This window comes from Carassius auratus, chromosome 9 (assembly GCF_003368295.1).
Source record: "Carassius auratus strain Wakin chromosome 9, ASM336829v1, whole genome shotgun sequence".
NCBI classification, from domain to species: Eukaryota; Metazoa; Chordata; class Actinopteri; order Cypriniformes; family Cyprinidae; genus Carassius; species Carassius auratus.
The window spans coordinates 35,224,364-35,242,013 of NC_039251.1; the positions used below are offsets into that span (position 1 = coordinate 35,224,364).

Here is a 17,650-nt window from a genome sequence, read left to right on the forward strand (position 1 = left end):
GCAATGAATCATTGCCTATTGTGAAGAGCAGCTTTGGCACTGACAGTTGTCAGCAGGTGCAGGATGTCTCTTCAGAAAAGGGTGTGTTGTTTAAAGTGGGCCGGGTTCCCTCCATTCCCTTGAAGGTGTGTTGTTGAGGGTTTGAGCACGCTGTCTGTTGAGCTGAACAGTGACCCCTTTATGTATATAGTGGGACTGCAGTCTCATATACTGTATTCACCTATATATATTCATATATATATTCACCCATTCACATATATTCAGAGTAAATGTCTGATATGGTCTGGCAGGATGTTCTCGCAATTGACAGGGCTTCCCCAAGGGGTTGCAAGGTCTGCCAGAAACAGGAAGTAGCAGGTTGAGCTTTGGTTATTTTACTTCACGTTAAAATGCAGGTGTCCTTGGTAGTCACGATGGTTGACAACAAGACCTCATAGACCTCATGCACTTGCTTGTTAAGGCAAGTCTGGTGTGTGCTTGGTGCATGCTTTGAAGAGGGTGAGGCTTAAGGCCATATTTTAATGGCTGGCTGTGAGATTTTCTTGTGACCTCTGTGACCTGGCAGTCTGTCTGGGTGACCTGTCTGGCTGAAGTGGGTTTTCCTGGTTGTCCCCCTTTTCGATTTTGTTCCTCAGGAGTCTTGATACTAGGTTTGAGTGATGACCGGTATGCTGACAGGTGATTGATCATCCTGGATGTGCAGCCATCAGCTGAAGTAGCTGGGAGATGCCATTACTTGGTGATGGAATGGCTGGCCCTGTGGTCAGTGGCTGGTTAGCAAAGATCTGGGTTTTGGGCTGGTCTGACCTTGAGACTGGGTTCTCGTGACCAGCTGAGATGTCAGGCCTGATCTTTTTGACCTGGCAGTGCACTTCAGATGAGTTGGCTTGTTGGAAAAGTAAAAGTTGTTGGTGAAAAGACAGCATGTGTCCATTTGTGTTGGGTACAGTCTTATGGAGCTGATGGTCAGGTGCAGGGGAGTTGGCCATGCATGTAATTTTGGTCAGCCGTCTGTTGATGTGCTGTCTGGGTGCCATGACCGTCTGGTTTTAGGATGGATGTCTCTGTGGTGAGAAACTGTTGGCTGAGATCTGGGCATTTCTCTTAGTATGAGGGTATGCTGGTAGGTTGTTGGTTTCTCATAAATTAAATTAAATTTAAATGTATGCATTTTGCAGACGCTTTTATCCAAAGCGACTTACAGTGCATTCAGGCTTTCAATTTTTATCTATCATGTGTTCCCGGGGAATCAAACCCCCAACCTTGTGCTAGCTTGCTTGCTAACGCAATGCTCTACCAGTTGAGCTACAGGAACACTATGCTGCTTGTAGTTAAAAGGAGTCTGCTAGTCTGATCCTGTTTCTCCTGCTGGTGAGGCCACTCTCAGGATTTTTTCATGCTGGCCCATGTGTTCTCCAGAGTCAGTTCTGGGTACTGTGCAGGGATAGGAAGGATTTTAACAGTCTTTATGGAGACATTGCTGTGTTCTCTGTAGGCTGATGTACAGTGGATTTCGGGAGGAGGGAAGGTTCTGTTGAAACATTCTTCCCTTGTTGCCTGTTCTGTCATCTGCCGTAGATTCTTTTTTGTAGTAGACTCATAGTTGTAAATTTAGTAATTTAGGACCCTGCCCCAACTACCTGTGGTTGCTGGCTGGAGAAGTGTGAAGTGTGCTTCGATAGGGCCTTAAGCTCATCCAGAGTGTTGGGTCTTGCGTCTCTCAACTTTCTCTTCACAATATCCCACAGATTCTCTATGGGGTTCAGGTCAGGAGAATTGGCAGGCCAATTGAGCATAGTAATACCATGGTCAGTAAACCATTTACCAGTGGTTTTGGCACTGTGAGCAGGTGCCAGGTCGTGCTGAAAAACGAAATCTTCATCTCCATAAAGCTTTTCAGCAGATGGAAGCATGAAGTGCTCCCAAAATCTCCTGATAGCTAGCTGCATTGACTCTGCCCTTGATTAAACACAGTGGACCAACACCAGCAGCTGACATGGCACCCCAGACCATCACTGACTGTGGGTACTTGACAATGGAATTCAGGCATTTTGGCATTTCCTTCTCCCCAATCTTCCTCCAGACTCTGGCACCTTGATTCCCGAATGACATGCAAAATTTGCTTTCATCCGAAAAAAGTACTTTGGACCACTGAGCAACAGTCCAGTGCTGCTTCTCTGTAGCCCATTTCCTGCACACGCCTGTGCACGGTGGCTCTGGATGTTTCTACTCCAGACTCAGTCCACTGCTTCCGCAGGTCCCCCAAGGTCTGGAATCGGTCCTTCTCCACAATCTTCCTCAGGGTCCGGTCACCTCTTCCCGTTGTGCAGCGTTTTTTGCCACACTTTTTCCTTCCCACAGACTTCCCACTGAGGTGCCTTGATACAGCACTCTGGGAACAGCCTATTCGTTCGGAATTGTCTTTGTGTCTTACCCTCTCGCTCGAGGGTGTCAATGATGGCCTTCTGGACAGCAGTCAGGTCGGCAGTCTTACCCATGATTGCGGTTTTGAGTAATGAACCAGGCTGGGAGTTTTTAAAAGCCTCAGGAATCTTTTGCAGGTGTTTAGAGTTAATTAGTTGATTCAGATGACTAGGTTAATAGCTCATTTAGAGAACCTTTTTTCATGATATGCTAATTTTTTGAGATAGGAATTTGGGGTTTTCATGAGCTGTATGCCAAAATCATTAGTATTAAAACAATAAAAGACCTGAAATATTTTAGTTGGTGAGCAATGAATCTAAAATATATGAAAGTTAAATTTTTGTCATTACATTATTGAAAATAATGAACTTTTATCACAATTTGCTAATTTTTGAGTTACCTGTGTGTGTGTGTGTGTGTGTGTGTGTGTGTGTGTATATATATATATATATATATATATACACACATATATATATATATATATATATATATATACATATATATAGCCTATAAAACATGTTCATAGATGGGTACTTTACTGATGTCTGGACTCTATTTAGGATTTAGAAAAACATAAAGAGATGGTTCAGTATATTGATAATGGATACATTCGGTGAGAATTTATATTTCAGTGTTTGACTGAATGTCACATAAGTAATGATGGAATAACCCAATAATGAAACAAAAAAAAAGTCTCGGGACAGTTTCTTATTACTGCAATATATTTTAACATTTGTATCGCGTACAATTAAAACAGTTCAAAATTGAAAATAGTCAAAGCAGCATACATTAAGAACAAAAGTTCTTATCTCTTTGGCAGACGCCAAAAAAGAGTTTCTGTCTTTCTTTCAAAAGAGAAAGAAACTCTTTTGGCCAGTTTCTTTGTCTCTCTCTCAGAGGTGACTTATGCCTACTGAGAAAAAAAAACATATTATATTGTATGTAATACTCTGTATGTCGTTGCAAAAAATGGAAAAAGCCAAACCAACGAGGCATTTGTCTTAAAACAGACACTTTGCCTAAACCTGTTCTGCAAGTTTGAAACACTCATCAGATATTCTCCATATGAAAGAGCAAGAGATTCACACATTTATTTCAACCCCTACAAGCTATACAGAACTGCCCCCAAATGCCAACCCCCTCCAGATTAACTAAATTCATTCACACTACTGGTTGCTCAGTATAAAATGGACATGCTTTTTATTAAAAGAAAAAAAGTGGTGTAACATAAACCAGCGAACTGAAGAATACTCACATCTCTATTTATCATTTTATATATTTTAATATTATTAAAAAATATATATATATAAACAATTACATTGTTTAATGTTTAAACTAACATTGTAATATGTTTTGTGTTCTATATCTACGGATTTTATTTTAAGCAAGTTATGATGATTTGAGAAGGCTAAATCAATCAAACGTAATCAACCCAGCTGTCTGCCACTATACGCTTGGTCATCACTTAAAAAAATAAATAAAAATAAAATACTTGAATTTAACCAACCAAACAAACAAAAAAAATCCAAACATTTTTCTGACTTAATTAATAATGAAAAAATGGGAAATATAACTTTTCAGTTAAAAACAAAACTGAACTGTTTTAATGGTGAGAGAGAAAACAGACACGGGCTCCAGTCAGACTCGGGCCAAAGATACTGAAAAACTGTCAGCCAAGATCCTCTGGAATATGGCTTATGTTTGAGGCCCATGCAGGACTGAATGCTGTGAATCTACAAAAATATATATATATATATTTTTTTTTTTTACATTTTATGGATTGCCCCAATCTCCCGCACAGCCAAACTCTGTAAACAAAACTGTATTGTTTATTTATTTTGAATGGATTAATTATTATTTAAAACATGTTTTAATTAATACAAAGAAGCAAATAAAATGTGATACATTCTTTAATTCATGGACATAAAATGTGTTAAAAAAGGCCAGATAACAAATAAATATGTGACATGCTGAAATAAATAAGCAAATTATTAAGTGTAAGTTTCAAGCCTTCCATATTTTGTGACATTAATGTAACTATAATGTCAAAATATGTTAGAACTAAGCCTAGCCTAACACGCAACAATAAGCCACATTTTTAATCATTTTATGTTTTATGGCATAATGCACACATATTTAAATGTAATCTAAAGATTCCAAGTGAATATCCTACTTTTTGTATGATTTCTAGCTTTTCATGTCGCATTAAAAAAAAAAAATTAACATTTTTTTTTTTGGTGTGAGTTAAACTGCAATTTGAATAAAGTTTCATGAACATGCAGCCTTGTACAAATTGATATGTATGCTTGTACAGTGGACCAATGGCCAAGGTCAGGATTTTTCATTCAAAAACTTTCATTAGCCTGTAGATCAAAATGAAAGCCCCTTGATACAATATAAGGAAAATGTATAGTTTTAATGTTTTTTTCATAATGTCTGTTTAATAACCATAACATGCAGTAAGAGCTTTTGTGTAAATTATTATTATTTTTGGATGCATTAGGCTGCAGCCTTTATGACAAAATTCATATCTCAAATTTTGAAATTAACTTTCTAAAAATACATTTTAGATTAATTTTCTAATTACTTTTAAGGATGCTATAATGTTATATTATAAAGTTATTTTCTGGCTTTAGTTTCATGAATGACGTTAGCATGTGACTGACTTGCAGTTAACGCATTAGGCATTTTGGTTGGACACCTACAGTAGCAGATCTAGTACGCCAAGAATAAATACATTTACATTCATATTTGTCCATTTAGCAGACGCTTTTATCCAAAGTGTCTTAAAATTAAGAAATACAATTACTGATTCATCATAAAGAGGCAAATAAACGCAGGAAGTGCTTGTAATGCAGAATTTTAGGCATTGTTCAGATTAGTACAAACTAGTCAGAGAGATCAAGCAAAGAGAAAGCAAAGTTTTTTAATACATTATCATAATTTTTATTATGGTAGTCAAGTCACCTTTATTTATATAGCGCTTTAAACAAAATACATTGCGTCAAAGCAACTTAACAACATTCATTGTGAGAACAGTGTGTCAATAATGCAAAATGATAGTTAAAGGCAGTTCATCATTGAATTCAGTTTAAATAGTGTCTGTGCATTTATTTGCAATCAAGTCAATGATATCGCTGTAGATGAAGTGACCCCAACTAAGCAAGTCAGAGGTGACAGCGGCAAGGAACCGAAACTCCATCGGTGACAGAATGGAGAAAAAAACCTTGGGAGAAACCAGGCTCAGTTGGGGGTCAGTTCTCCTCTGACCAGACGAAACCAGTAGTTCAATTCCAGGCTGCAGCAAAGTCAGATTGTGCAGAAGAATCATCTGTTTCCTGTGGTCTTGTCCTGTTGCTCCTCTGAGACAAGGTCTTTACAGGGGATCTGTATCTGGGGCTCTAGTAGTCCTGGTCTCCGCTGTCTTTCATGGATGTAGAGGTCCTTTCTAGGTGCTGATCCACCATCTGGTCTGGATACGTATTGGATCCGGGTGACTGCAGTGACCCTCTGATCTGGATACAGACTGGATCTGGTGGCTACGGTGACCTCGGAATAAGAGAGAAACAGACTAATATTAGCGTAGATGCCATTCTTCTAATGATGTAGCAAGTACATAGGGTGTTATGGGAAGGGTTCACGGTTCCGGTTTACCTAATTAATGAAGCCTAAAAATCCCTTAACGGATTTGGATATTAAAAGCATATTAGTATGTTATGTGTATGCCAGGTTAAAGAGATGGGTCTTTAATCTAGATTTAAACTGCAAGAGTGTGTCTGCCTCCCGAACAATGTTAGGTAGGTTATTCCAGAGTTTAGGCACCAAATAGGAAAAGGATCTGCCGCCCGCAGTTGATTTTGATATTCTAGGTATTATCAGATTGCCTGAGTTTTGAGAACATAGCGGACATAGAGGATTATAATGTAAAAGGAGCTCATTCAAATACTGAGGTGCTAAACCATTTTGGACTAACTGTAGTATGTTTACGAAGCGTGTAGAACAACCACCCAATAAAGCATTACAATAATCTAACCTTGAGGTCATAAATGCATGGATTAACATTTCTGCATTTGACATTGAGAGCATAGGCCGTAATTTAGATATATTTTTGAGATGGAAAAATGCAGTTTTACAAATGCTAGAAATGTGGCGTTCTAAGGAAAGATTGCGATCAAATAGCACACCTAGGTTCCTAACTGATGACGAAGAATTTTTCAAACTGGTGTGTTTCACCGGGCCGTGAAGAAATATAGAGCTGAGTATCATCAGCATAACAGTGAAAGTTAACACCATGTTTCCTGATGATATCTCCCAAGGGTAACATATAAAGCGTGAAGAGTAGCGGCCCTAGTACTGAGCCTTGAGGTACTCCACACTACACTTCTGATCAATATGATACTTCTTCATTCACTGCTACGAACTGATGGCGGTCATATAAGTACAATTTAAACCATGCTAATTCACTTCCATAATGCCAACAAAGTGTTCAAGTCAATGCAAAAGAATGTTGTGGTCAATTGTGTCAAACGCAGCACTAAGATCCAATAAAACTAAAAGAGAGATACAACCACGATCAGATGATAAGAGCAGATCATTTGTAACTCTAAGGAGAGCAGTCTCAGAACTATGATACGCTCTAAATCCTGACTGGAAATCCTCACATATACCATTTTTCTCTAAGAAGGAATATAATTGTGAGGATAGTATCTTGGACAGAAAAGGGAGATTCAAGATTGGTCTATAGTTAACTAGTTCTTTGGGGTCAAGTTGTGTTTTTTTTTTTTTATGAGAGGCTTAATAACAGCCAGTTGGAAGGTTTTGGGGACATATCCTAATGACAATGAGGAATTAATAATAGTCGAGGATCTATGACGTCTGGAAGAACCTCTTTTAGGAGCTAAGATGGTATAGGGTCTAACATACATGTTATTAGTTTAGATGATTTAACAAGTTTCTACAATTCTTCATCTCCTATAGTAAGAATGAGTGGAACTGTTCCTCAGGGGGTCTATAGTGCACTGTCTGATGTGATACTGTAGCTGACGGCTGAATGGTTGCAATTTTATCTCTAATAGTATCGATTTTAGAAGTAAAGTAGTTCATAAAGTAATTACTGCTGTGGTGTTGGGAAATGTCAACAATTGTTGAGGCTTTATTTTTCGTTAATTTAGCCACTGTATTGAATAAATACCTGGGGTTATGTTTGTTTTCTTCTAAAAGAGAAGAAAAGTAATTGGATCTAGCAGTTTTTAATGCTTTTCTGTAGGATCGGTTACTTTCCCTCCAAGCAATACGAAATACCTCTAGTTTTTGTTTTCCTGCTAAAAACAATTTATAGAGTTATGTTTTTATATATAATACAGTAATAATACATAATAACATTATATAATACAACAAAATGATTCTGATTAGTTTAACTCATTATGCTGTTTCACTGGGGACTGTAATATGTAATGTAAGGTATGTTGTTTAACCAATGGCTTTCTTTTTTAACTGCCATATCTAGACCTGACCTCCTGAGATCAGAGATCATTCTCCCCAAGATGGACACTGGTGTGCTGCAGGTGACCGTCCCTCCATGTGCAAACCGAGGACCTACTTCACCTAGCCGCGCCCGCAGGGTAAAAACTCGTCACCGGAGGAGCGGCAAAGGAAGCAGTGGGGATCTGTCAGGGCCCAAGCACCCTTCTGCCCCTGCTAGCCGAGAAAGAGAGCCCCCGCTGCCCAACACACCGACACCCACACCGCCCCTCACTGAGACGGCTTCAGGGGCTGTGATGAGGGAGGGCCAGCTGGAGCCACCCCCACTGAAACTTTCCTCGTCGAGCCCAGATCTGCTCAGCTCCACCCGCCGCGCTGAAGACGGAGTCAGTGGAGCTGCCCCGACCGAAACCCTGGGCGGAGAGACCAGTGCTGGAGCTGAAGCGGGGGCCGGCCTGGACGAGACTCCGCCCAGAAGTGACACAGCAAGTGAGGACGCCGCCTCACTGCCGTTCTCCAGCAGCCCAGATTCACCCTGCTGTGGCCGAAGTGGAGCGGTGGGCAGAACTCATGTAGGAGAGGAGAGAGAAGAGGGAACCGGGACGGTGCGATTACCCAGAGGATCCAGCGGCAGTCATCTGACTCCATCAGCCATACTGTATCGAGCTGCTATCACACGCAAACAGGTACGCTTCTGTCTATTCCCCAGTTTTCATTTCCATTCTGGGAACCAACTGATTATAGTCTTATTAAAATAAAGGTGACTTGATTCGGCAAGAGAAGGTGCATTGCTTAGATCTCATGACTGGTCACCATTTCTTTTAAGTTTTTAATTTTTTTTTTGTTTTCTATCACTTCTCAATTAATATGACCCCCTTTAATTTAAAGGTCCCCTGAAGTGCCTTGAAACAGACAGCATTATTCTATATGGTGACGTAATTTCGACTGAAACAGGAAGAGAGAGGGTGGGACATATCTAGCAGCCACGCCCCCTTTGTAAAATAGCCAATAGCGTTTTGTTTATATCTGCTCAGACCAGAGACGTTGAGCCCAGTAAAGCCACATTTGACTAGGGGTGCTCCGATCACGATCGGCCGATCGTTAATGTGCATCTCATCAGTAAAGCCGGTTCTCTAATCAGCGGTTAATTCCATCAGGTGCGTGATTTCACATAGAGCAGCTGTTACTACACAGAGCCGTTGTTAACTGAGAAGATGCACCAAAAAACGCTGAAAATGAAGTGGATTTGCGCATCTTCTCTATTACGCACCTGATGGAATTAACCGCTGATTAGAGAACCGGCTTTACTGACGAGATACGCATAACGATCGGCCGATCGTGATCGGAGCACCCCTACATTTGACAGCTACAATCTAATAGATTACCCCCTTGATTCAATATGAAACTCTTAGTTACTCTGTAGTTGTAAAAGTTTTTAATAAATGCTGACTTGCACATATGATCTGCTCCCAGTTATCCCATCTCTTGACCTTTAGCTAAAGTCTGGATCAGACTGTGTGCACTTCTGCAGTTCACATGAAACAACGTGAAACCAGACCTTATATGCACCAATCAAAAGCTTATTTACACAGTCTGAATCGGTCCCTATTACTTACTTTGTGCACTACGAGCCATTCACTGAACACTGTGAACAAGTGAACGATCTCAGCCGCAGGCAAGCAAAACACTGAGAAAGCACTACAATCCTGACGAGGCACAGCAACAGAGCAGAGGCCAGGACACATGCCATTTTCCTGGACACGTCCTGGCCAGGATTTCTATATTAGCTAAAATATCCATTGTTTTGGCTTTGTTTGCAATGCGCAGACCAATCGTTGCATGACAGTGAGAGCTCTAGAGAACAGACGACCGCTTGTACTTTTGAATCACTCTCACGGTACTTTGATGTCATACACTGTTCTGTATGCTCAGTGCTGCTTCAAGTCTAACACTAATATGCACAAATATTTGCATCGCTTTGACCGTTCTCTGCAAATCCCACCTTCTCACGCACCTCGATTGGTCAATTGCGTACAATGCCTGCATGTTATTGGTCAAACGATCATTACTTTCATTAAGTATGAAAACAGGAGACCAAAGCCAAAACCTGGATATTTAAGGCAATATAGAAATCCTGGTCAGGACATTTCCTGGGAAAATGGCACATTTGGTCAGCCTAGGTATGTGGAGCATTCACAGCTTATATGGAAAGAACGCCACTGCTATATTATAGTGTTCATAAACACAGCTCAAAGGCTCTTTACCAGTGGTCCTCCCTTACAAAACTTAACATCTACCCCAGTTTTGTAACTGATAAGAGTATAAAATATTTTAGTACAAGCATTTCAGTAAAACAGAATATATGCAATATGTCAAACCATTAACCCTGTGGCAACAGTTGAAAATCAATTGATAAATCTGCAGACTTGGCAACCCTATTTTTAAGAATATGATATGCAAGGTTAATTAGACCAGTCTAATGTTAGACCGATCTAAAAATGAGCAGACCTACTGTAAACCGTTGATTCAGTTGATATTCAGGTTTATTTTAGTTGAGTCAAACCAGTCAGTTTATGTTACCACATGAAGCACGTCACATGATCAAACATTTAGTAGTTTTAAAGGAGAGCCCATTATAGAATGCATTTGGGACATTTATTTAGGAGTAATACATTAATCACACTGCAGGTTTGTTGCAAATACAAAGAAAAAAAAAGCAAAAATCTAAATGCAAAAGATAGCAATAAGTTTGTTGTTTTTGCAGTGCTGTTTTGGGCCTTAACCACTGAGCATGTCTGAATGAATTGTGTTGAATTCCACTAGCGACGTGGCGTTTCCTCCGAAGAAGAAGAGGGCGAGGTGGACAGTGAGGTGGACTTACCAAGGAGACGGTAAGAATATAATATTTTATTCTTTCTTAAGTATTTTCTGTGTGAACTATGGTAGTTATGAGTTGCCTCATTTAATATAAAGAACCCATAATAAAATAAGGCCCTGTTTTCACCCACTAGGTGAGCATTGTACGCCTGGTCATAGCACACATGCTCAGGTGCTCAGTTATGGAATCTTGTTAGATCAGTGTCTCCCAACCCAGTTCCTCTAGGACAGTATACCGGGAAGCAAAACGTACCTGGACGACCTACTACTTGCACATTCAATGGACATTTTACTCTCCCATGAAGACACAGGAGCCACTTTATTTTACAGTCTGGTTCCACATACACATACTAAGTATTTATTATAGTGATTGCCAGTGGGTAAGAAACCTAGTTATGGGTAATAACTTGGTACTAAACCTGATTCTACTGCCAATACTTACCACCCATGTGGTTACCTTACACAACCATTACTTTCTAATGTTTTTGACAATTTTGATTTTAATATTCCTTAGTTTCATGGTTTGTATGTTCTGTAATGTTAATTTTGCAGAAGGCCGACCAGTATAACCAAGTGCCAATCAGTATCCACTTTCAGCTCAGAGAACCTGTCCGTTTCCGAGGGAGAGGAGGGACACACCACTGACCACTCTCACAGCGGCACGCCGGACGTGGTCAGCACCAACACTGACGAGCGACTGGATGATCGCAGCGATGACCTCATCTCCCAGGGGTCTGAGATCCCTGTTGATATAACAGACCCTACCCTGTCTGAAAGAGAGGCCGCTGCCTTGGAACAGGAGAGGGCCAACTTTGACCTGGAACAAAATATCCTGGAGGTACCAGTACATATTCAAAACAAATGTTGCAAGGTTTTTCATACCTGGCTCTGGAGGTCCACTGTCCTGCAGAAATTAACTGGAGCAAACACACCTGAACAAGCAATTTGCAGACAGACTCTGTGTAGGTCGTACCTCCAGGACCAGACTCTAGAAGCCTGCCTTCTATTTGAAGTAATTGTTAATGACTGTGTTCGTTTAGGCAATCTTAAGAGCTTCATATATATAACGTCAAAGAGTTTGATCACACTCTTTGTCCTGTTCCCAGACTCGCGCATTGTGTGAGGACTCAGACTGTGACAGTGCTGAACTCGACCAATCAGGGAGCGGAGAGCCGAGTCGTCCCCCGAGCGCAGGAGGCTGGGGCCAGGGTCCTCAAAACTGAAATGCACACACACACACACACACACACCAGCACACACTTTCACTTTTAGTTGCACCAAAGCAAAACGAACACAGATTTTCGTGGAACACGTATGCGCACACATCCTCTGAGAAATGCAACGGTGCACTACACAAAACGACTAGCCACCTTAAGAACAAATATTCAGACACTGGTCATAACAACTTTGGGATCGTAAACTGCCTCATGACCAGGACGTAGCCACGGAAAATATAGCAAGACAAGTTTAGCGGAAAGCTACTGCTAGAGATGAGGATTACAGGAACTACGTGAACAGATCAATGCAATTAAAAACTTCAGGGCATTCCCAATAAGCAGCAATGATGGTAACAATAGGTTTGTGCTGTTGAATTGCAGACAGACTTACTGGTGGGCCAGAATCGAGTCCATTCATGTGTCCAAGGCTTGTGGTTAGTTGTCGATGTAAATTCAAAGAGTCTAGATCGAATCTGTAGTGCTGGATGAAACTCCTGATCACAGGAATCTATGTCCTCCAGCCTGGATAAAGTAGTTTTGCCAAACTGCGCCCCAGTAATCTGTTCAGACGTGACGTAAATTAAGTTTGTTGCTCTCACTTTGGGACTGACTTCATTACTATGTACAGATGCTTCCTTTCCAAAGCATTTACAAGGTGCATATACAAATGTGATTCTATTATGACCATAATGCCCTGAGTTTCTGTAAATATATATTTAGTAAACTAAATCTCAGAAAAAAAGTAAACTATTTGCTACCATAACAAAAACATAATAAAAACGGTCCAGTTTTTACTATTCTCCTGTGCTTGTGCCACCCTACTATGGCAGCTCAGATCAGTTTGGAGATCAGCAGGTGTGTAAATGTACAGATATATATAGATATATAGTCAGGTTGGCTTTGCTAGTGCAGGACTGTAAAACTCTTGGATGCAAGTATACACAACACACAGACTGAACGGCACATATAAATGTACAGTACATGATTTATGATATGGAAATAACTATTCCAACTGTCTGCTCTCCTCTTACCTCTCAGATTATCTTTCAGTACTTTTTCTTCCATAGGGACATGCAATATGTACATTTAAACCTAATCTGAAGAGAGCACTTTTATTTTCTTCACTGTAAAAATAAAGTAAAACGAATAAATAACAATTTATTGTATATGAATTTTAGCTTGCCAGCTGTAGGTCTGAGAAGGGTAAAGTCCCGAAGAACAAATGCATGATATACATTTTTATGTATTTTAATTTTTAAATCAATTGTTTTTATACATCTAAAGATATGTTTGCAACTTTTTTTTACCTTGAATGTGTAATAATGTTGTGTTGCTTGTAGGCACTTTACAGTAGGATGTTTATATACATGGACATGTTCACTTTCTCATCTTGCACTGAAAATGTATTTATGATAATGATGGTTAAATAGATGCAAATCTCCAGTTTCAAGGTTATGTATGTTAAGAAAACCATTTAAAACTTTTTTGAAGATGATAACCTGAACCACATTTTTTTTCTTCTGATGATGATGTTAAAAATCTTCTGGGATGTGTTTCCCAAAAGCATCATAATCTTAAGTAGGTCGTAGAACCATTGCCACCAATGGTCTCTATGATGAACTTAGCTTATAATGGTTTTGGGAAACGCAGCTCTGGACCATAAAAGTCATGTTTTTCTTGGACAACTGAACTTGGTCAAAATGCAGAAATACTGGCAGCTTTATTCTGACGAAAACAAAATCAAAGGTCTTAAAATTGTTTCCCTTTCAGTCTGTCACTCTCAACATCACGTTGAGACTTTGAGTGTAAACTAAATGAGCCAATGCACATTGGCATTGGATTATTGCATCCAGCTGCCATTGATCACAGCGTGAGTATAAGTAGGCAGCCGGTGCAGCGCATATTCAGCTTTTTGCTTCGGAGCCAAGTGGACTTCCTGCTTCGTTGGTGATACTACAGATGAGTACAGCACACTCTAACGAAGCTCTCGTCCTGGAGGTACAGCACTTCAGCGACATTGATTCTTTTTGTGTTGAGTGGGTTGCACAAATCAGGCTGCACTACCCCCCGTTTGTGTTACAGACTGCCATTTTCCCTGTGCGCTTCAGCACAGTAAAAGAAGAGTTCTAGAAAGAGCATTCACTGGTGGAACGTGTTTTTAAAGATGGGTCTTTTCAAAGAGGCTCTTCCATTTGTGCATTTCTGGACTCGGTCATTTACCTGGTGCCAGGGGGTGGTCATGATCGCTGCTTCTCTTGTTTGGTCATTAAGCATGCTGAAGTAGCGTTGGTGGATGAGTCAGCTCCCATTGCGTTTAAATGACTGTCTCGGAGTTGTGGACCAGGTTCTGTTTCCTGCAAAGGGGTGGGGTACCCATGACCCTGCCTAAATCTAGGCAGTACTTGGCACTGGCTGGACTGGTCTTATGGTGGCAGTGAGTAATTCCCCTCCCAGGAACCAACCTCCGAGGAGAGGCTTCCCAGTCCATCTCGTTGGCTCCATCAGACCATCAGACTAAGTTATGCAATTCAGTTTGCCCGGCGCCCTCCCAAGTTCAGGGGCATCCACTTCACTTCAGTGAAGGCAGCAGAAGCCTCTGTCTTGTGTGCAGAGATCGCAGTCCTACTAGCAAAGGATGTGATAGAGCCGGTCCATTCATCCGATGGGGATTTACAGGCCTTACTTTATTGTGCCCAAGAAAGGTGGTGGGTTGAGACCAATCTTGGATCAGCACGTGTTGAACTGGGTCCTACACAAGCTAACATCATAGATGCTCAGGCAGAAGCGCATCTTCAGGTGCATCTGTCCCCATGATTGGTTTGTAGCAATTGACCTGAATGACACGTACTTCCATGCATTGAATCTTCTGCTCCACAGGCCATTCCTTTGTTTTGCATTCGAAGGACAGGTATATCAGTACAAGTTCCTGCCCTTTGGGCTGTCCCTGTCACCCCGTGTCTTCAGTAAAAAGTTGTTGAGGCAGCCCTTGTGAGAACAGGGCATTCCCATTCTCAACTAGGCTCATTCTAGCTCAACTGGCTCATTCGAGCTCAGTCTCAGGATCAGTTTTGAGAACACAGGGACTTGTCTTTTCACACCTCTGCCAGTTGGACCTTTGGGTAAACTGGGAAAAGAGCAAACTCTCCCCGATGCAGAGGATCTCTTTTCTCAATATGTAGTTGGACTTGGTCAAACAGACAGAATGCCTTACACAGGAACTTCCTCAGTTCGCTGTTGAACTGCTTGAATAGGTTCAAGAGCAGGATGGTGGTCCAACTGAAACAGTTTCAGAGTCTCCTGGGGCATATGGCAGCTGCAGGTAGGCGTGGCTACGTAGCACTTACCAGGTCCAAGTCACACTGGCCAGCCGCCAAACCTTTACCCTGTGGTCAGACCCTGCATTTCTCTGGGCAGGAGTGCCCCTGGAACAGGTCTCCAGGCATGCTGTGGTACACACGGATGCCTCTATCACCAGCTAGGAGGCAAGGTTCGATGGGCTTGCAGTGTCAGGGGTTTGGATGGGCCCCCAACTGCACTGGCACATCAATTGCCTCAAGTTGCTGGGAGTGCGCCTTGCCTTGATCCATCTCAAAGGGCACTTATGAGGCAGGCATGTACTAGTTTGCACGGACAGCACTGCGACCATTGCATAAATCAACCAACAAGGTGGTCTATGCTGCTGTAGCATAGCATGTCGCAACGCACCCGCCACCTCCTCCTCTGGAGTCAGAAGCATCTGAGGGTTGGGAGGGACCATAGCTCTGTGGTGCCTGGGGCATAAGACGGAAGTGGGGGGGGGGGTGAAGCTGGATGAAGCTGTCCTTCAGTCTGCTGGTCACACAGTGATGCAGCTCGTCAGAATGCTCTCGATGGTGCCTCTTTAAAAGGTGTACATGATGGGGGGCTGGGCTCTGGCTCGTCTCAGATTGTGGATTAAGTTGAGACGCTGTAGTGATTTCTTGGCCAGTCCTGCAGTGTTGTCGGTCCAGGAGAGATCCTTAGTGAAGAGAGAGGTTCATCAGCTTGGCTCATTAGTGAAAACCTTAATATGTGCTGCACCAGCTTCTTACTTATAATGCCACTGTGAGCTGGATGCAATAATCGCACACCAATGTGCATTGGCTCATTTAATTTACACTCAAAGTAGATTCGTCTCTCTAAGCGAGATTCCAATTCGTCGGTCCTCCGATGTGACATATCCGTTATTCCCTTCTGGGATCAAGGGTTACAATACGTAACCGACGGGTTACATTTACATAGACAACAGTAATTGAACAATGAATAAGAAATTGCTATTTAAAAAATACATTCATGGTACATTTGGAAAAAACAGGCATGAAGTAATCGAGATGTATTTTAGTCACATTATTAAGTTGTGTAAACACCGTAATCCATCATCCTACAGCAAACTAATTGATTAAATATTTTATGTTTGTGAACTTGTAAAAATAAAAACAAAAATAATTATTAAAATATAGCTAAACTATAAAAAGAGATGTGAATATATTGCTTTTCAGTATTATGTGGAATTTAGTGCTAATCTGGTTCTATGAACAAGAATAAGAATCAAACAGTTGTTTGTATTGTCTTGTGAGGAGAAAAAAACAAACTGTTGCCCTCCATATAAATTTAGGTAATGCCAGACATGAAGCCCCCTAGTATAAACAACTACAAGAGTTGCTTTAACACAGAAGTGCACATTTAAACTCTGAATGCCTTTAATGACGAAAATCTTCTCAGATTAGTAGCTATTGATTGATTTTGCAATATGACAGTTATAAGACAGCTTAGCATGTAAAACCTGCCATTCATGACTAGTAAAATAAATAAAGCTCCTACCTTCACAAGTTTGGAAAATAATTTTCAGGTTGCATTTAAAAGAACTGACTGCCTCAGACATTGGCCTGGATTTTTTCTCCCTAGCTACTGGATTAATTTATATAATATGTGAATTATGTGAAAGAAGCATGGAAGGCAGAAGAACAATTATTGCACTGTAGTCAGGGGTGTAGAAAGGGGCCATGCAACACAAAATAATAAAATAATTTTTAAAGATGCAGCTTGCAATATATATATATATATATATATATATATATATATTTAAATTGCTTCTAAATGGTTAATGCATGCATTTTTAATATAATGTCATCAAAACAGAGGGGTGTATTACATTAAGAAGGAGGAAAAATGAAAGTATGTGTTTAAAAGAGGATGTCCATGTAGATAAAGACACTGGCTTTGTGAATAACTGATGTTGTGGGAACAACTTCCAGGTGTGTTTTTTTTTTTTTTCTAGAAACATTTGTTGGCTGATTAAAATCTTTGATTTGTAGCCACAACACTTTTATTTCAACCCTCAAAACAAACAAACATTTGATCCAATTTAAACAAAAACCTCATTTAGTTGACAGAAATCCTTAACAACCTCCCAGGACAAAAAAAAAGAAAAAAGAAAGGTGCACCCTCAAACATGGTATATACAGATGCTGGTCATATAATTAGAATATGATCAAAAGGTTGATTAATTTCACTAATCCCATTCAAAAAGTTAAACTTATATTTCATCTTAATTTATTACACACAGAATGATATATTTCAAATGTTAATTTCTTTTAATTTTGATGTTTATAACTGACAACGAAGGAAAATCC

At 40.5% G+C, this 17,650-nt stretch overlaps 1 protein-coding gene across 4 annotated transcripts in view; it reads left to right on the forward strand.

Moving 5' to 3' along the window:
* Window positions 1-17,103, forward strand: part of map3k12 (mitogen-activated protein kinase kinase kinase 12) — a 55,014-nt gene extending 37,911 nt beyond the window's left edge. The window contains exons 11-14 of one of the 4 annotated variants that reach the window (XM_026272728.1): window positions 7,931-8,591; window positions 10,729-10,796; window positions 11,380-11,620; window positions 11,889-17,103. In XM_026272728.1, coding sequence (XP_026128513.1) covers window positions 7,931-8,591; window positions 10,729-10,796; window positions 11,380-11,620; window positions 11,889-12,005 — 1,087 coding nt within the window. In that variant the 3' untranslated portion in view covers window positions 12,006-17,103. The other 3 variants (XM_026272726.1, XM_026272727.1, XM_026272729.1) reach the window with 3 other exon arrangements.
* Window positions 17,104-17,650: the final 547 nt, after the last annotated feature.